Genomic DNA, 21,572 nt, shown 5'->3' on the forward strand with positions numbered 1-21,572 from the left:
TCAAACAGAAACTTCCTTGGACCATAAATCTACTTGCAGAATGTAAGAAACTTTACTGGAAAAGGGGAAAATGGGTAAGAGGGATTTATTTTGTATTTATCTATCTATCTCCCAGATACTCTCCCTAATTTAGTAAGACTTTAGAAAGGGGGCTGAGAGAAAGCACAGATACAGGGAAGAGCAAGAGCAGAAAAGGATTCTATGAATTCATAAGCTGTGTATAACCATTATGTGTTCATGGCCAGTTGAAAATGATGCAAAATAGTTGAGAATTTCACACAATCTTGGTATTGTTCAAATACAGAAGTGACATCATAACCAGAAATTAACCAAGGTATAGAGGCAAGAACCCCTGGGTTCCACAATGACAGACTGGTGTCAGTGGCAGGTGGTGGACTTGGGGCACCTGCATGTCAGCAAAAGATGTCCCAGTAGTGATGAGCTTTACAATTCATCATGACTGAGCATCATGGCTGAGCAATCCTGGTCAGAAAGACCAAACCATTTCATTTTCAGTTTTCCTACAGAAAAAATGAGAGGAAATCTTTTCCTCTGAGTTACAGTTGCACGTATAAACAAGCTTCAGACAATCCCATCAATGGGATCATTCATCAATAAATCCTTCATTTGTTCAGGTCCCACAGCAGACACTTCACCTTGGATATAAACCATCCGTAGCAACATGACAAGTGTGTGTGCAGTACTTGAGCCCTAAGATAAGAATAAAATAAAACGTAAAAGGCAAACCTCAAAGAGACTCTAAAGCAGAATAAAGAACTTGCAGGTAATTTTTGCTCTATTTTCTTTTTATTTTCCCCTTGCATTATCCCAAGGTAGGAATTCCTGAAGCTGCCCTTGGAACATCGTGTTCCAAGAGTTCTACATTTCAAGTCAGGCAGTGGAGATTGTTTTTAAGTTCTGCCCTGGCACCTTCCAAAAATGATCCCTACATCTCTCATTTGCACATTTTAGTGTCCAGAGTTGTTTCTTCCCTGCTCATTTTCATGTAAAGCAGGATGAATGTTTGGTTTTAGTCCTCTGCTGCTAATTGAAATCTCCAAAAGCAAACTTCGATTAACGCTCTGCACGCAGACCTGGCCCAGCTGAGAGCACAGACCGACTCTGTTGGCTTTTCTCTCTCCCTGCCTTGCTTTTCTGTCCTGGCCACGGGTGTCACACACAGGCTCTGCCTTTCAGTAAAGCTCCCTGGCAGTGCTGCCCTCACCTTTTACTGAAATGCAGGCAGCAAAGCCTTTCACAGCTGTGGATGCTGGCTTGTTTCCTACTTACTCCTTTTACTCTCCCGCCTCTGCACGCAGCATCTCCTCTCCTCTCCTCATCAAACCTGAACTCACTCATTACCCCAGCACTGCTCAGCACTGAGCCTTATGCATGCACAGGTTATGCTCACACGTGCCTTACACTTTAAAATACTTCCAAATTCCTCTATCACTCACAGGAAAGCATTTGGCTAATTAAATATTGCAGAAGGCTGCGCATAAAACCTTTTACAAACCAACTCAGCCTTTTTAAAAGCGAGGACGTAATAAAAAAATTGGATTCAAATCCATATTTTGACTATCTAAAAAGAAAAAAAAAATACTTTGAGTTATGCAGAGCCAGGGCTGGGAGCCATATGCAATATTTTTAGATACCCAGACTTCTTATTTGAGTTAAATGTCAGGCACTCAAACTAATTAGTGTTCTGCCTCACCTATTCACAGTGCTGCCTTTAAAGCCAGCAGGAATGCTGCTGCCTGTTTCACTGGGAGTACAATGACGTGGAATGAGGATGGGACCCACAAAGGATTAGGAAGCATTACCATCAGGGAGAGGTAGGATGCTATTTAAATTGTCTGATTTAAGGACACAAGAGGCACTGCTGTAATTCCACAATCGCCACCAGGAGCTGGGAGCACCAAGGGAGATGCTGTTCCTGCCCCTGGGCTCCCCCAGCACATGGGCTGCCACATGCTGAGCACACAGAGCATCCACCAGAAAGGTCAGGAGTACAGGGATCTCATTTAGGAAGACAACTTTTATGAGCAGTTGTTTTTGTACTAAACAAAGATCTACTGGTATGTGAAATTTATGACTTAGCTGAAAGAGAGGGATGAGAGCAGGTATTTGTGTTTGGCATCCAGTGGCAGTGGCCTTCCCTCTTCTCCTTCCATAGGGAACTTATTACATAAACTAAGAGGGATAAAAAAGGTGTTTATTCACCCCCATGGACTATCAGAGTGAACAATGCTCTTGCTGACTTCCCTGCGTTCCTGAAGGCAGAACATCACCCAGTAACTTTATTTCCAGTAAGTATCTATTACTGTCATCCTGCAAACTCCATGTAAATTTAAAAGCAACCCTTTCCTGTGGTTTCCCTCTCTCATTACTGTTGACAGTGAAGGATATCTGCCCCCCTTTCATCTGACCCACAACAGGAGAGACCACGAGGCAGCACAGGAATTCAGGAGCAGTGACAGTGCTATTGCTCCTACCAGGGCAAACACAAAATTGCAGAGCAGCCCACCAGATAAAAATGCTCTGAATAGGAAGGAAAATCACCAGCACTCCTGGGGTGTAATGCTTCCCAGCTATCTCCAAGAAAAAAAGAGTGGATTTCAAAGGGGGATGTAACTTTCTGTTCTGGCACCTGCTGAATGTCCCCCACTGCTCTCCAGGGAGGTTTCAGATCATCTCAGCCGCCTGTGCTATTATTATGTCAGCACTTCTCTTGCTAAATCCTTTCCCAAGCAGTCTGAAATCCAGCCATTGTAATTCCAGGTGTGCTGAAAATGGGCTTGAAATTTTCCTCTACTGTGTGATGCATTAACCTGGCTTAAAAACACCAGGACTTGCAGGCAACTCTGTATTTTGGGTGCTCTTCTTATAAGACAAAATTGCAGCTGGAGAAAAAGGAACGTGGCTCTGCTGGAGATTTATTTATCTGGATCACAAAAGGGTAGTGAATACAGGCAAAAAAAAAAAAATCTCAATGTAACTGTGTACTTTTGAGTTTCCTATCATGGGACAATAGGGGAGAAATGCTGTGCAGCCCCACTATGTAACAGGATCCATAACAACAAATACAATGAGTTTCAACTTCTTAGCAAAATCCACCCCAGATTCTGGTTAAGAATACCAAACATTGAAATTAGTAAAAACCAGAAGTGTTGGCATAGTAATTTACACTACAACAGCTCTGTAGACAGAATACCCACCCCCATATGCAATGGAAGCCATATGGTAACTGGGAATACATTAATATTCCTAATATTTACTGCCTGGAAGCGTTATTTATCACTGTTATAAACTATATAATAGTGAGATTCTCCATATCATAATGCAGAATGCATGTAAGCAGCACTTCCTTTTCTTAACTCAATCCTGGGGTGCTTGGATTAAACAACAGGAGGCCAAATGAGGCTATCACTAAACTCAAAATCTCACTTTCTTTTTGAAAGCAATCAACTTTTTACCTTTTTCACACTGGAAAAAAAAAAATAGAGGTACAACAAAATCTCACAAATTATTTCAGTTCGGATGAAGTGTCTGGAATAGCTTTATTTTATCTTCATGACCATTAAGATCAGAATTCTCACAAGGCAGTTTCTGGATATCCTGACTACAAGCAGGCTGGACTCAGCTCTAGATCAGAGCTTTTCCCATTTCCAGGTGAAAGGAAGCAAAATTTAAGCCCTCAAATCAAACCTCTAGATCCCTAAGACTCCACAACAGGCACAATCACACCCACATTTTGCCTTTTGGCTTCTTTTTTCCCCACAGTAACCAAACTGCCATGATACCTAAGGCTTTTCAAACCCTCATACAGCAGACCAGGCATCTAGAGAATGGAACTCCATGAGCTTGTGGCTACTAAAAATGCCTGTGGAGAACTGTGAAGCACCCAAACTGCCCAGGGCACAATTTGGAAGGCCAATAATGAATGAATTACAATAGTCAATAAGGGATGTAATTAAGGAAGTAGGTTCTTCTGACATTTACATTTTGCTAGCTGCCACATGTCCATGAAATGTGTTATTGTTTCCCTTCTGAAGCACCAGGGTCTAGAAATAATTAGAAGAATCATACACAGATTTTTAAGTCCTCTCCTCTGCCATATTCTAATTAGACACATTTATTGCATGTAGAACAGTAAATGCCATGTTTTACTGGTCATATTTACAAGCAGAAAGATGGAAAGTGTCAAGGAGCAGGGCATGACTCCCAGCCAGCCCAGAGGGATCTTTTGCAGGCAGATACTTGGAATGGACAATGCACAAAGAAAGGCTTCAAATTTCCAACTCTATGTGCAGCATCTGACTTTGTTGTTTTACAGTTATTGCTCTTTGTTGTTATTATGTAATATTTTTTACACTGCAGCACTTAGAAGTCCTCAGCATGGTCCAAGACCAAATACTTCTTACAAATGAAGTTCCTATAAACAGATAATACTGATTAAAAAATAAAGAATTAAAAGGTAATCCCAGCAAGTTTGTATTTAAATTCCAACCTTTGAGAGCTAAAGGCCAGATGCCCCTTGGGCCATCTCTGGGATGCATGAATGCAGTAGCTCCTCAGCATCATCAGGTTTAAAACAAGTTTGTAGCATGGGAGTATTTTAAAGAAAAAATAAGGGGGTACTGCATGAATATGTGTAAAGAATTCCTCTAAAAGATGATGAGCAGGGTAGGAAGGGAGTTGGGAGTAATTTATTAAGAAAACTGAATAAATGAATGGTGAAAGTGGATACTATGGACTGACTCCTCAAAAGCTCACAAAGAAAAAGGCAGCCATGAAGAAAAAAAAACAATTCAGCAATGGGGTGATAAAAGAGAGAAGGCAGATTCAGCCCAGGAATGCAAAGGGAAGTGTGACATGATCAAAAGAATAAGCTGAGGCAGCAATCCTGGCAGTCACGATGGATTTCAAAAATAAAAGTCAAATTTGTCAAGGACAAAGAAAGGGATAACAATTGAGACACGAGATGGAGAGAGGCAGGACTGGGTTTTAACTCTCAATGTGAGAGCAAATGCTGTATTTCAGAGCTGGTGAGAAGAATTCTGCAAGATCTGGAGTTACGCTGGGTGTGGCAATGAAAACACATCTCTAGGTCAAACAGGCTGCTGAATTTACAGGGCTGAATAATAGATGATGCTGATATTTTGCTCAGCTCTCTGAAAAGGAGGTCAGAGAGAGACCTCGGGGAGTCAGGATTAAAAGGCCTCACTGAGCTTGAGCTGTTGGCTAAACATGCAAGGAGAGAGCTGGAGAGATAGATCAAGATTGGAGCAGAAGACAGAGCTGGCATCGCTTGGTTTGACACAACAACCAAATTTATGTTTGCAAATGAAATTAACTCTGGCAAAAAGCACAGCAGGAGGAAAAAAAGAAAACATGTCAAGGACAGAGAGCACACACAGGAAATCCCAGATGAAAACTGCAGGAGAGATCTAGGAAAGCAGGTAAAATCCAGAGACAAGAGTCACAGAGAGCAGGTGAGAGGACTTTCTGTGGAATCAGCTGATGGGTAAGATGCTCACAGAGGGCTGCACCTGAGATCAGCCAGGAAGAGGCCAGCAGGAACTTTGGGACATTTCAAAGACATGAAGGGGACAAAACTCACCTGTGGGAGCCCCAGGCAGGGACCACCAGCATCCTCCTGGCCAATCCCACCCTCTGGCAAACACAAAGCTCAGTGAACTCCTCACCCCATCTCTCCTGCTCACTGCGGAGCAGAAGAAATTAATTCCTTCTTTTATTTCTATTTTTGAAGACTCAGAGACGTTCAGTGATAGAGACTTTGACAGTTTGACATTTCATCTGCTCCAGCACATGTGCTTCAAGGAATAACTGCAGATCCATGATCGTACCTCAATTTCTGGTCAGGGATGCCAGAACCAACAGATTTCCAGCAAAGTCAAGAAGTACCTTTGGTACATTTTAAACGAGGCCTCTTCTGCCAACAGTGAGAATTTTAAACTTGCTAAAATCTTCTTTCAGCCAAGTTGAGCCGTCCTGTTAGCAATCTATCAGCACAATTAACACCATCACTCACATTGAAAAGGGAAGAGCAGCAAATCCAGGGGTTCTCAGCAAAAACCTCACAAAGCCTCAGAATATGCTGGAAAATGCTTTTATAGAAACAACTTGAGAAATCTGAACTGCAAGGTCAAGAGAGCTCAGAAGTTCAGGAAGATGGGCAAGATGTTGGCATCCAAATTTCAGAGCCATAACATGATCTCAGCTAAAGAGAGCAGCCTCAGGATTATAGCAACACAACAGGATTATAACCACCCACCACATATATTATTTATTTGGATTTCATTAAGATTTAAAGCAGAAGAACAATCACCAGTTCTGTGGCCAGCATGATGAAACAAACTCATTTTTTAAATAGAATGCTACAGGTAAGGCCTGGTCTCCCTTACATGGAATAGGGCATTGAGTAACACCATTTCAAGCAGGTAAACTCTCAAAGATAATTAAAATAAAAATAAAAATTAAAAAAATAAAATAAAATAAAATAAATAACAATACAATAATAAAATAATCCTCAGCAAAGATAATGAAGGTTGGAGGAACTGATAGATAACAAGAACAGATAGTCAACATTACATATAAGTATTTATACACACTGTTTCCCTTCCAGGGTTTCACACTGCCAGCCTGAAGAAAATGGCTACAGATCAAATTCATGAAATATGAGTAACACAACACACTGCAATATTTCTCTGCAATAAATACTGAAACCCCATCAGAGTATTCCTAGAAATGTTATAATCCCCCAGACTGGGCCCAAGAGCTTTATTTCAATAAGGATAGGGGTCAACATCTCTGAAAGAGAATAGACAATGCAAATGAAACTCACTTTCAAGGTGCTACAAAATAGGAAAAAATTGGTGAGATGACTGTCATCTTCATCAGCTGGGTTACAATCCATCTGTTTAGGGTATTCCCACAAATAAGCAAGATATTGACACTGATTTACCCTGCTTTTTGGCCAGTGGAGGAATCCAGATAAATAATTTAACTATACAATGCCTCACAGAGCTGTATTCTGGCAATCTGCACATCCACGGGCTGATACAAGATTTTATTTTAACAGAAATAATTTGTTGCTTAGAGGCAAATAGTAATTTCTTGCTTTTATCTCATTTCTTATTCACAGTGTAAAGTGAAGTTACACTTTTTCAAAGTTTAAATTTTTCACATTTCTTTTTTTTCTCCCCATTGAAGTCTACAGGATTTTGCAATTAGAGACAACAAGAGCTTAAAAGCACACCTCACTGCATGGAGGTGGAAGGAAATCTTTTCCCAGGCATTTCAGAGGATTTAATTATTAGTTTCAAATACATTTTTGGAAAGGAACCTGCAAGTAAACAGAGATTTATGGCCACATAAATAAACAATGAGACAATTACAGGCTCTTTACAGAGCCCAGATTAGTCACGCAGGTCTAATGAAGCATCACTGAGCTATTACAGGGAGATGGCCTGATGTGTGTGATTAACAAAACAACACTCAGGAACAGCCAACCAACAATGATGGGCCTCCACAAAATCTGCATTTCCTTCCACATGCACAGTTATGGCTTTTGTTGCTTTCTTAGCAAATCACCAATCATTACATTACACCCTGAAAGGGAGAATATTAAATAACACAATGCAGTTACTTGCATTTTTGCCATCTGAAGATCATGCTTTTGAAAATATAAAAGAACTCCCATAACAGAAATTAAGATTATTGCAGCACTGAGGCCTAACCAAGATGGATCTGACAGAAGAAATTGTAAAAAATTATTTTCATATAATATGCAGCAAGGAAATTTCTCAAGCAGCATTGGATAGAGAAAGTTCTGTGTTCAGCAATAACTATGGTAGGGTTTTTTTTTTACAATAAAACCCAAAAGAAAATGTATATCCTTCAGGTAAGGTATGTATTTAGCAAACATAATCTGGAGAAAGCAAATGGGATGGATGGAAAACATCTGACAGCTGAAAAAAATGGTGCATTTATAAGATTAATAGGGTCAAACCCCACGTGTAATGACAATTTTTGGCATACACACAACAGGAGAACATCCTGTTAGTCATATTAAATACAATTTTTTGCTATCATGTTCTAAATACACTGACAAGGGAAGTGGTATGAAGGGACCTCTTTAGTGTAATCCCTGGCATGGAATGATGGAATATAAGAAAAGATTTTTTATTATTTCTATTTCAGTGCTGTAGACAAACCATTCTGTACTGCATCTACAGTGCACACTTGCAGCAAAATCCTTCTTGTATTTTTCTTGGTGAGATATATTCTTTCCAAATGATATTCCACCTTCAACTCAATCTCCTTCATGGATAAATTTACTCAAAGGGCAGAATTCCTGATAGCTGGAATAATACCATTATTAAAATCAATACATTTTGATGAATATTATGTCTGGAACATATTAAGGAGAGCTATAAAGTAGAGGAAGAAAAAAACCTGCTTATCATTTTCAGTAGTAACCCAACCAGAGCCCTTCATCTGTAACGAATTATGGAGCAATTCCCCTAAATCATCTGTATGAAGTCAGCTATGACACTGCCAATTTTAAAGAAAATTTGCTAGTTTTGAGCTACAAATTGATTTTTTATTGTGATAAATTAAAATCCAATGGCAGCCTACAAGATACTCAACATGATGAAGCCCACTTCTTTTTTTTCTGAGTATTTTCATTCTTTTCTATCACATCAGACTGGCACTGAGGCAGACGTGACAGCAATAGACAATGGTAAAAACTAAGAAAGGACACTCCAGAGAGGTAAATAATCTTTCCAAAATAGCCTTTTGGGAATTCCAAAATCATGGAAATACAACTAAGGGAAAAAGCATTTGTAGGGGACTGGGAGGGTTGTTAAAGAAGGAGAAAAGCAAATGCAAGATTATTCAGGCTCTTCCCTATTAAGGGCTGCTTTATTCACTGCTGCATAAAAGTAAACACTCTCCAAACTTTATAAACCCTCAAGTTTAACATGGAAATCAGGAAGATGAGTGTGATTTAAATATAATCTTTTTGCAGCCCTTTACAGTTTCTTCCCATCCAAAAACCTGGGCTGAGCAACCGTACAAGCCCTAGTTTTGCCAGTTTTTGGGATTTTCCAGCAGGAATGGGAATGAGATGACAACTGTAGGCTGGCAAAGCAGAGACAGGCTGGATGAGAAAGATTAAGAATGAATGGGACAAGGGTGTGAAACTCTGGGACAAGGAGAGACCCAAGCTGGGAAAAAAGCCGAAGGGATGGTGGCTGTGAAGACCTGGCAGAGGATTTCATGCACCTCTGCTCCAAACCCTTGGCATGGGAAGCACGGCTCTCCTGTTTTGACAACAACGTGTAAGAACTGATGTGGAAAGCTCCCCACATCCCTCTGTCACAGCCCTGTTGCAAGAAGGACAACTCAATAGTCCTGTCCATCACTCGGGCAGCTCAGGGGCAGACATCTGCAAGGTGGATTTAAGGGTTTCAGTCTAAGCCTCAGTGGGTGAGTGACAGGTTTACTATAAGGATGATATAGTTATGTCAGATTTAGAGTATGGGATGTCAGAGCTATGAAATGAAGGAGACTCTTCCCATGTCCCCATCTTGCTTTCTGCAGACAGGAGAGTGTGCAGGATGCTGCAGGAGAGACAGCTGGAATAAAGCACACCTTTGTTTCTGAAATACATCCCCCTTTCTCTCTTTATTCTAGGCAAAAAATTCCAGTCTTTGAGAAACATTCAGAGACAAGTGCAAAAGGAATAGACTTACTCTTTCCTCTTTTTTATTTCTCCAATAAAAAGCTTTAATCTTAGGAAAGCAAATGTGGCTAGGGTGCAATTTGCACTGACAGCCCTAATTCTGACATTTCCTATTTTCTGTAACCCCAGCAATGCCCTCTGAAACACAGCTTTTGCATGGATACTTTGCACAACACATCCCAAATGAGCTTTTCATTACTAACTACTCGTATTATGTATCAGTGAGCTCAATGACATTGATTTTCTAATAATATAAATTAACTGGCAAAGATAATTTCATCTATCATCAGTAGGGTTTTATTTCTGGCACCACGTTAAATAGTTAATCTTCTAAAAGATTAAATCAAGAGCTTTTTAAAATTCAAGGCAGAGCTTAAACTGCTGTTAAAATCTTCTTAATTATGATTAAAACAGTTTGTGTGTTGTTGCTTTATATCTAAGTAGTGTAATGTTTTGCTTAGGTTTCTTCTTTTAGAGCAATTTAAAAAATCAAACATGGTATTGCTGTGGCAGAAACTGTGGATGGCATGAAAGTCTCTGCAGCTTCCTCCACCAGATGCTACTGGGGAAGTTTCTGCTTCACACAGACAACCTCAAATCTTCCAGTATCTTTTACCTCTCCTTTTGTAAGAAATGTAATTTTTCTACCACTGACAATACACAAGCTACACTCTACAAGTGATGTAAGGGATGATAAACCTTTATCAAATTTCTGAGATGCTTCATGTGTGTTTGCACCAGTGAGATTCCACTGCCCAGCCAGGAAATGCTTCTGAAGGAACAGGGAAAGATTCCATTCCGTCCCACCACACAAACAACTCTACTTACCCCTGTCTTCTCATCAAAGATTTTGATTCCCCCAAAGGAAACTGTTAAGAAGACTTTTTGTTTATGTTCTCCTTTCGATCGAGCCGCAGCAACAATTCCCTGTGGAAACAAAGAGCAGTTTTGATCGGTTCCATGACTCTCCCAGGTGCCACAGATTTGCTTGTGGACAATTCACCACTTTTCTAGGAAAACTTAAATATTTTCTAGGAACAGCCCCTTCCTTACTTCTGCCTTCCTCCCTTTTTTCAAGGCACCATATCTCTTTATGCTACCCAGAGAGCATTTCAAATGTGTTCCCACTTCCAACCTCTGCACTAGCTAATCCTCCATGAAATTTGTTTTCATGGAAGCTGAAGGTCATTTCTAGCACACTTTTCCCAGATATAGGCTGTTCTGGCTTATTTATTTATTTTTTAAATAGGGAAAAAGACCAACAAGCAGCAGAGGAGAGAAAATGCCAATGAATTTAGTTTACTTCACACTCATCTAGTATAAGCAAAGTGAAGTTTTTATAGTAGAAAATATTTTCTTCTAAAAATCAAACTACACCTGTGCTGTGGTATTGAGGGTTTGGCTTGTTTTTTTCAGGATCTCAGACCTTTATTTTATAAGAGAACTTGCTGATACCAGCTCGTGTTATTCTCCCACAGCAGAATTAGAACAGTAACTGTTCTAATCTGTTCCACCTTCTTAAGAGCCTGCCCTGACCAGTGACACTGAACTGAGATCAAATATAATCAGTTGTACACCTAAATGAAATTAAAATAGTTCAACTTTATCTGGTTCTCTGCAATTCCAATGTCTCAAGAACAACCAACTCAGGTTTTAAGACCTTCACTGCTGCCATTACAAGGATCTGAAGTCAAAAGCCACCCCAAAACTTTATGGGTGGCCTCAAAATTCATGTTGTGGGACACTGCTTTTTCAGAGCCCATAAATTAATGCTTTGCTCTCAAAAATGAATTTCTAACATCCCCATCCTTTAACAGTTTTAGTCATTTCCCAGTACTGTTTAGATCAATCTTGCCACCTGAAAACAGGTATGAGGCACCTGGGAGATGTGGAAATATTAATCCATGGAGGAGAGAGACAAAAAAGTTTGTGCAGCAGAACAGTGACAACTCTCCCCACAGTGCCAGGAATTCTGAAATGATGAGAAATGCCCAGCACACATTTAAATCAGGTAGGAATATTGTGGCAGATGTGACACACCAACAGAGCAACTTTTGGAGCGGATTAATTTTTGCCTGCCATAAAACTGACTTGTAAATTATCTCCCAGATCTTGCTTTTAGGTTGTTGAACCACAAGCTGAGTGTCACCCCGTGCTGTTTCCCTAATGAGTAACTCATTCCTCCTGGATGGACGGGAACCCTGCGGGCTGGTAGTGCACCAGACACCATTTAGTGATTTCTCCTCCTGAAAAAGCCAGCAATGGAAAATCCATAAGCTGTCTGGGCTGGGGAGAGGGTTGGGAGGGAAATAAAAGGGAAAAAGCAGCAGAGGGTTTGCTGCTAGACCTGGTTTGTAACCCTGCAATGCAGAGGGGAGATGGGAAGTAAATAGCCAGTAGTGTACTCCAGGAAAACACAACCCTCCTTCCCAGTGACTCAAGCTCCTCCACATGTCCCAGGGTGAGGGACAGGATGATTCCTACAGGAACTCTCATGCTGTGAGAGAGACTGGGCCATAGAGAGATGTCTGGCAGGTCCAGAGAGCCCACCCTCGACACCACTGGTAGCTCAGACTCAGTCTACACTCCAACCTGACACCCAAATCTGTCACAGCTCCATTTCATCCCCAAAACTCCAGGGGCTCCTCTATGTTCTCATGCCCCATCCTCTCAGTGCACTGCCTGATTTTGTAACACACCAGCTCTGCCATTGCTGCTGCAAGACTTTCTCCTCCCAGTGAGGACACCAGCTCCCCGAAATGTGGCTGCCTACACCCGTCACTCACAGGAGCCAGCAGCCAGAGGCAGTGCTGTCGTTGATTAGAAATGTCATAGAAAATGCTCTGATATCCCATTTTCCTCCACAGTCGTTTACTTCTCCTTTTACATAATAAAATTATTCAATTTGCAGTGTGTTGTTTGTAATTTGTGGACAAATTGCAGTGGTGTCAATCACGGAGTAACTACAGAACTCAGAGATAATGTATTAAAATTAAACCAGGATAAGCAATACCAGGCAGGAGTTCATGCAAAATTGACTGATTTCAATACATAATTAACCAGACTAAGGCTCAGTATCATGAAAGGAGAAAGAGTGCAAGCTGAAGCTGGAATTTGCTCTGTTTGACTGTAACACTGGAAAGTTTCACTGCACCTTGAGCTTCATCATGGAGTCCTGGCATAACTTGTCCCCTCGGGCAGCAGAAACCTCATCGATCCCAATCAGCTTGGCCTTGTACCGGACACCGTCGCCTTTGAACCTCTTTATCAAAGTGGCTTCGCTGCGATCCTGACCTGCAGAGACAACATGGACACGAGGATATTTACAGGAGTGCAAAGGGAAACGAGTGAAGGAACAAAACCAAGGGCCAAATCACATCTAACTCCAAACATTTCAGTGGAATTAGAAGGAAATGCTCGTTCGATAAAAGCTTTTGGCCTCACTACCCCAGAGGAGTTCGCAGTGGAACTGTTGCTATACAAAATCTCCAGCACACAAATTAGGTTTACAGAAGTAGGAGATAAACCTGAATCACAGCTTGTGGATCTGAAAACTTGTGATCTGTATGAGTTGTTTTAATCCCAATACACAGGAGAATTCTGTGTTTTGCAGACAAAACTCTGACAGAAAGATGCTCCTATTTCCTTACAAAATGACTCATCTAAGCAATATTTACACTATTAACATTTGAAAGGTGGAAAACCAAATACCAAATTCCAAACTGTATTGTTTATCTATAGAATGCTGATGCTTTAAAACTCCTTGTTCTATTCTTTTTGCACATAAACATAGAAACAACGTAAGTGGCAAAGGCTGCTCTCACAGGCTCACCCTGAGAAGTTTAAAAAAAGGCCAAAAACATATTTCTTAATAAAAATGCTTGGTTTTTAGTTCTCTCCTTTTTCTGCTATTTTATTTTCATTTCAACAGTAGTAGTAGTAGTAGTAGTAGTAGTAGTCGTAGTAGTAGTAGTAGTAGTAGCAGCTGTATATAAACTATAGTGAGTACCTGCAAAGTGCTTTGTTGTCAGCTGAGGTTAAACCATGACACCAATGTACCTAAACTACCTGAACCACATGACTATGACACCACAAAAAAGACATCTTTGTCAGGAAAACCTTCCCCCCGCTTCCCTGAGTATCTGCAGAACATTTTCTACCGTGTCTCAGCTGGAAGAAATATGTTAGTTAGGGAATCAGTCTTCCTAAAATTGATTAAACATATATTTTGCAGCTGCCTGTGGAATTTCTTGCTAGGATCTCAAAAAAAACCAACAGTGAGCTGTAAATAACTGCAACCAAACAAACAACAGCCAAAGCACAAAGAAGCAGGCGAAACAGTGAGATATTGCACAATTTTCAGTTTCTCGGACCCAACAGATTTCTCAAAAAAAACCTTCCCTAAACATGAACATTGGTAAAATTTACACTATTGCCACCTAAGGCCTCTGGTCACAGATTCTTCCAGCTGATGTAAGAGAAAAAAACCACAATGTGATATAAAGGAATCACAGGTCAGGATCTAGTCTTAGTCTCCATTTGAGAATTCTGGCCCAAACTTTCTCCAGAGCTCATTCCTATTTAAAAGGTCAGATTTAAGCACTAAAAAAAAAAAAAAAAATCATTAATATAATACATTTTATCATTATATTAAGGTTAATATAATCTGATACTGTACAGCTTTTATTGATAAGAAGTACAGAAGCTTTGGGAAAATATGCTATTTTGTTTTGCATTTCTATTAAAAGCACCTTCATTAGCAGTCAACACTTTAGCCAACTTTCCTAATTTACACACATATCAAGCTGATCAGCAAGTTAGGTTCTAAACTATGGAATTAAGTCTTTACAATACCATTATGAGCCTACATGACCACAAAAGAGCACTTCTAAATGAAGGTATTAATTTGGTTCCCTTCCCCTCAGAATAAAGTACCGTGAACTAATGATGGAATAAATGTATATTAAGAAAACAGAGCTATTTTAAGCATTTTGAGATCTTCAAGTATATTTGAGCTCACAAATACTATTTCTTTCAATGAAAAACATCAGCTCAGAGCAATGTTTTAAAGCCTCATTTGTAATCCTTTAAAAATAAGGCAGCTCCTAAGTGCTGCTGTGATAGTTCAGCAGCCACCCAAGCGTTTCCCTTGATTTCTTCTCACCCCTCAAAATAACTGAGCTGGGCTGAAACCTCTTGCTCTTATATTGTCTTGTATGTTAAAAAAACCAAAAAACTGGCAAATGAGACACAAGTGATGAATCAGAAACTCTCAGCAGTGCTAATATCATTCCCCAGGGAAACGTCAAGGCAGATGTTGGCACCATCAGCTAAAAACAATGAAAATCCATTTCCCACTTTCAGCCTCCGGAGAGGGGCAGGAGGGAAAACATCTGGAGACACAACAAAGTACAACAATAACGGTGGACTTTTCCATATGTCTTTTATACTTGCAAAGACATCCTGTTGATCTGCAATAAATACGATCCAACTCCAACAGCTTCCTTATCTGAAATTTCCAACTTCACGCCTTCGTCAGAGCCAAAGGCAGCTGTGAGCTGACAGCAGGAGCATGTCAAGTGTTCAAGAGTCTTTTCTGGGTCCAAGTCGTGACTGTGACCCTGCATTCATCTGTTATTTTAACATTTATACTTATTTCAACCTCTACTCTGTTTTACTGCACGTAACTAAATCCCAGCCACTCAAACACAACTTACGGCCGTGTCTGCTTCGGCACAAGTCCCATGTCAATTATGACCCAGATTAAGCAGGATGAAGTGCTTTTGGGATAAATGACTGGGAAAAATCATCAGCCTGAAAATGATGTAGATATTTGAAACCGCGGTGGAAGCTGCAAATTGCTGGAGACTACAAATTCATCCGTGAAACCCCAGAGCATATGTCCCGTGCAGAGCACGCGGAGCGCGCACGCACACTGCCCTGCATTGTGGATCAGCCAGCTGCAAGTCACCATTCCTCAGCACACACACACATCTCCTCTGATCTCTCATCCCCAAATTTTGATGCTGAAAACTGCCTGCCTGCTTGGGAAATTACCATGTGCCACTGTGAGTGCAGCTGATGTTACAGCACCCATGAGGTGTGAGAGATTTATGGGAGGGTGATATTTCATTGGAGCCCTGGACGCTTTGGAAAGTAGATAGTCCAGACTGTCATCAACATCTCATCATTGAAACAAAAAAGGGTTGGGTATTTTAATGACAGCTCTTGAAAAAGGTTCTTTCTGTATTTGAAACTGCATAAATAAGAGATGCCTGAATGAGGAGGCTGTAATTCTTCCTAGGCTTCAGAGGAGGGTGAGTGGAACATTAAACCACTAAACCAGAGAGCTGTGCCCATGCCAGGAACACACCCAGGGCGGTGAATCTTTCCTTCCATGTAACAAGCAGAGACAAGTTCTGCTCCTTTGCAGCTTCTTTTATCAGTGGAGCTCTGCCATCAAGCCAGGCTCTCCAGCCTGCCACCACATTGGATGGGTCCCAGCCTCTGGCAAGGAAAATTATTCTGGATACAGGGATGCACTTACTGCCAGAGCTGAGTTTTATTTCAATACTGTGAAGCCACATCTTGGGGTTAGGTAACATCTCAATGGTTCAAAGAGGGACACTCACCTGTGAAGGTTTTATGGAACACTTAGGCTTGAGATCAGAGATCATTATTAGGCCATATTCTGCAGCAAAATTAGAAGCCAGTGTTTAATGACAAGCACTCTTTTCTCCACAACACACTTCCTGAAATCTTGTTTTAGCAATTCTTGACAAGAGAACAGCACAGATGCCAAATCACTCTGGGTAAGTGGCTGATGTTCACTGTAGCTGTTCACCTGTGCCTTGCACAAGGAGGAATCTCCCCAGAGTTGTTCTTCAGAGGACCAGTACCTTTACACGATTCCAAAATGATCCTGAATTAAATGTCTGTATCACAACTATCTGAGATCAATGGGTGCTTTCCAATGGTTTGCCCTAAAATGCTTTTATAGTCTGTTTTTCATAAGCAGAAAGGTTTTCCTAAGAAATAACCCTGGCATTTGTTCCCAAGTCAACACAAGCAATATACAATCCAAAATGGAACAAGACTATCAAAATTAAAATTAATTTGATTCATTAAAATTGATTTGATTCTCATGCCACAAACTGAGAAAAAATACAGAAACTAAAAAGCCACTAAGAAGTCTTACAAATTCAGTTAAAAAAATTAAATTTCTTTTAATTAGAAAACGTGCTGATCTTGATTCAGGCAAAGTTTTGTTTGCAGTGTATACATTTATAATCCTCAGAAGCCCTCAAAATGTAAATGTAAGAGTTATTATTTTATTTTTATCTACTTTTGTGGATGTCACCACACACCCTAGAGCCATATACTTCTTGCTTCTTTGTGAGAAGGAAAACATGACCTTTGCTGCAGAGCTGTGACACTGCACTTGGACTTTCACAGTCTTTGAAGGGAACAGTAAATCCCCAGAGCTGGGTGATGCAATGTGCTCCCAAGCTCCCATTTGAAGTGAAGAGAGGCTGAGCAGCATGTTCAGCATTAAGGTGCTTTATCCAGCTCACTAAAGCTACCATAGAAGTCATAAACTAGGTTTGTAATGCAGTCAATCATTTTTATTCAAGGCACTATACCTTAAAATTAAACCAAGATTCCCTCAAGCAAGCTGGAGACAGCCCCAAACCCAAACCCCAAGCACTCCACCCAGGTACCTCAAGTCCAGTCAGTCCCAAGGGGAGACTGGTGATCAGACCAAGAGGGAGAGGAGCTACTGCGGAAGATCCAGGATGGAGCAGCCTGAGCTGAATTCCAGAGGTGCTCCCAGGGCTGTACCCAGCTGCAGATACTGAGGCTCCTTGGGAAGCCGCCCCCAAGGCAGCACCATCCCCTGTCTTTGTCGCCAAGAGGGAAAGATGTGTTTGTGTCAGGTTATCTGGCTCTAACACTGCTCTGAATTCTGCAGCTCACCCCAGGTTTGCTTCCCAGGCTCTGGGTATTTTAGCGAATGGTCCCTCATTTATCCTCGCTCTTGGTACATGCCAAGGATTACACTTGACTTCAGCCCTCAGCCCTGCAGAACACCAAGCCAACACTGTATTAATATGCTGAAGTTTAGAGCTGCTCATCCTCCCAGGGGTTCTGTGAGTGTATTTCATAAAGAGAAAAACAAAATAAAGCAAAGCCCCGCTGTAGTGAGAGCACTGTTGCTCTTTTTGTCCTGCTCACAACACACTCAGCATTCCTCGTAACGCCCGCTAATCTAAACCAATAACCCTGGAAATGACTATATCCTTTATTTAAATGTGAGAAGCCCTCAGGGCATAATCTGAATTTCTTGATTTTACGACTGTAAAATATATAATGATATTATCACCAAAGTCAATAACATGCTCCTGGCAATCAATTCACTGAAGAACAACACAGCGCCGTCTTTATTTTTCTTCTTCTTTTCTAACTAATAAACTGTCAAAGTTGTATCCATTCAAATTATAAACCTGAAATAACACCTCCTTCTGTATCACAGGGCTGAAAAACAATCCCATACACACTTATAAACAGCCTACATCTTCCTGGGGCAATTAGCATTTTTATGGGTTTTTATGGTATCAACGCAGCGGAAAATACAAAACACTGTGGTGCAGAATGACCTCTAAGATGCCACACAGACTGAAGACTCCTAAATTAATTGCTAAGTGAAAGGAATTTCCCATTAGCTGTGCATATATATGCACCTAAACACGTATATATACATGCATAATCTTATCTATTTGCACATATACACACACATGATGCTCAGGTTCATTTGGTGTCAATTATCCCAAGAAAACTCACAGCAATTTTAATCAACTACAGATTTCCCTAGAAAAAAAAAAAACAAAAAAACAACCCTAAGTACATAAGCAGGTGTAAAAGAGAAAATACTCACATGCAATTAAATGTACAATTCAGTACAGCAGGAGCTAAAAGGAATCATGAAGATAGCTCTGATTACTCTCCTTTTGATGGCACACTTTCCTCAGTGCCTTCACAGAACCTCACGACCAACACAGAAGGCTCAAAATGATCCATCACACAAAGGGATGGATCATGATACCACAAACCCAGCAATTCTTTCTTCATAACCATAAAAAAGTTCAGTACAGAATGCTTATTTGGGGTTTTAAAACTGAGAGCTCCCCACAAGTTCTCAGATGCTTCTGGCATCTGTTAATCTAATTTTTGAGATTTTCTCCTAGAACTAGGAAACTTGGGAGTTGCTGGGTGATTCATCACTGTCTTTAAGAGCACGACTGCCCAATCCTCTTGTGGGCATCCACAGATCTGCCACAGAAAAATAAAATATTTTTCCTCTTTTAACATAACATTTCAGAAAAGAAACCACATTATACCTATCAGTCTGTGTGCTCAAAATTTAACTTCTGGTGACAGCACTAGCATTCTCTTCCTCCACCAATACTTCTCAAATGAGTTTCTTACAATTAGCAATTTTAAACTTTTTTTATTTTATTTTTAAAAAGGACAGATACTTGAGGGTTTAATTTCAATTCTTCATCTCAAGTGACCAGAGCACAGTCACAGCGAAATTTGCTCATGACATCAAGCACTGCTGTACTTTAAACAAGGACACAGTTTGGATTTCACACTTTATTTCAGTGATGAAGGCTAATCCCTAGCAGCTGAAAAAACCTACTAATGTGAAATACAACCTGTTTAAGGGGACACCACCCTAAAAACCATGTTAAAATTTTGTGAGGGACAAGCACCTCTTTCTAAGTAAGTGCCTGGTTACAGCATATGGGCACAACTTGAGTGCAAACTTCTCCTTTCATCAATTGATAGGAAATCTGAAAAAGTCTGCAAGGTGTTGTTCTGGGGTGCTTTCATTGCCCCGTTTTGACAGCAACACAATTTGCTCTGAACAAAAAGATTGAGAATACTTCCACAGAAAATGATAAACCACATAAAGAGGGGGCACAGAAACCACTCCGAAGGCTCAACTTCCTCCTATTATGGTTTAATTTAAAAACATTACCTCCAATTTTAAGCACAGATAAAGGCTCTCCAGGAAAACTCAATCATCATTCAAACCATCATCTCAGCAGTACTCCCCAATTGTTCAGCCTCAAACGGAGAGATTTTATGGCTTCTGGCATTATTAGCCTGAGAATTACTGAGAAGGCACCTACACAGCCCCACTCCTAGAACCAAGTCTCCTCTGTAAGGAAATAAGATGTTCCCATATTATTTGCTATCCTTGATCAGCTTTATAAGCAGAGATCTTGTTTATCAGGTGACAGCAACTGCACTTGACAAGTTTTTATCCTAACACCAAATGCAAGATGAACACGATGCACATTTTACCACCTCCAAAGCAAAATGGTTGCATGGACTGGATTAAATTATTTCTTTATACTACAGTGAAGTCCGTGTGAGTATGTCAAGAGAAGGGTTCTGCTATTTACAGATGAGGCCTCAGTATAAAATAATGTTTGATTAAAACTTGAGACAAATCTCAGTGATGGAGAATCTGGGCTGAGTACCCGGGAGAAGGCAGTGATTGAGCACCCAGGCTCCATAGGCAGATGACAAAGAACTCATTTTCCTTTTAGCCAGAAGGCTCACTGATCAATTTTATTTTCTTAGATGGTTTTTGAGATGACAGAATATGGGCACATCTTCAGACACAGAAATGACCAAAAGCTGAATGTAATTAAACTTGCTTTCAGCCTCTGTACCATGCAAGTCTTCATAAATCTTTGAAAGACATTTTGTAAAGGAGCCTTTTGTAGGCTGTGTGCAGAAGCAGCTGAAATTCCAAATTCTACATTGATTTAAAGTGAAATGAGACCCTGCAATAAAACTTCATTTTAGGATCCTAACCTTGTCCAGCAAGCCCCAGGGAATGACCAGAAGTGAAACCAGGGAAACTTGGCAGTCCATTTCCTGATGTTAGAGAATTAAAATGATGTTTTCTAGCCACCCAGAGGGGAAGGGCAAAGACAGGTATTTGTGGACTCTCCTCTTAGGAGACAGAAGATAGTTTAACAATCTTTGTTCACCTAGTGTTTCAGAGCTTGGGTAAATGTTTAAATCAAACAGAAATCAAAATGTCAAGTACACAAAGCCCTTGGGAAAACAGGGTCATCAGCTGTTCCATTCCCTACCTGCTTGCCAGGGTGTCAGTATGAGATCAGTTGTTTCTGAGCTAAAACCAGCTAAGAAAAGGTAAGTGATGTTACAGTGATCCTGGATTTGCATTTATATGTGCGCTGCATTTGGATGGGGCATCGAAAAAGCCCAAGCACTCTGAAAACCAAAGGACCTGTTACAGCTGTACTCACATACCTGAGCAAAACATTCCCAAGGGGGCACCCAGCTGATACCACCTGCTGCCAAAAATCTCTGTACACTACTTCCAGAGCAGCAAGGGGAGGAGCCTGGGCCAAAGGGGCTGCTAAATAACCCCAGAATGTGTCATTTCCCAACCAAATCTGAACTTGTTGGGGCAGAGGAATGTCAGGCAGAATTGCCTTGCCTTCCAAGCTCCACCATAGCACTGAGAAGCACCTTAAAGCAGGTGGAAAATCAGCCAACACAAGGAATACTGATCATTTACAGATAAGCATCTAATTAATTATTTTGGTATGTGAACATGCAACAAGATCTGCAGAGTTCCTGGATCTCCCTGATTCCTCTTTAATCCTACAAGAATTGTAAGAGCTCAGAAATTGTGGAAAAAAAAAAAAAAAGATCAAGCTGCTTTTATGTGTCTCCCTATATGTGGCTT

The 21,572-nt window shown here is 40.6% G+C and overlaps 1 protein-coding gene across 24 annotated transcripts in view; it reads right to left on the reverse strand.

The window, feature by feature from the left end:
• DAB1 (DAB adaptor protein 1) overlaps positions 1-21,572 on the reverse strand; it is a 418,255-nt gene that overhangs the window by 52,827 nt on the left and 343,856 nt on the right. For all 24 annotated transcript variants that reach the window (XM_086841652.1, XM_086841649.1, XM_086841645.1 and 21 more), the window contains 2 exons: positions 12,930-13,069; positions 10,604-10,702 (listed from right to left, as the gene is read on the reverse strand). In XM_086841652.1, the coding sequence (XP_086697778.1) occupies positions 10,604-10,702; positions 12,930-13,069 (239 nt within the window). The remainder of the gene's footprint in view (positions 1-10,603; positions 10,703-12,929; positions 13,070-21,572) is intronic.

The sequence above is a fragment of the Cyanistes caeruleus genome, chromosome 9, assembly GCF_971803275.1.
Source record: "Cyanistes caeruleus chromosome 9, bCyaCae1.hap1.1, whole genome shotgun sequence".
NCBI classification, from domain to species: Eukaryota; Metazoa; Chordata; class Aves; order Passeriformes; family Paridae; genus Cyanistes; species Cyanistes caeruleus.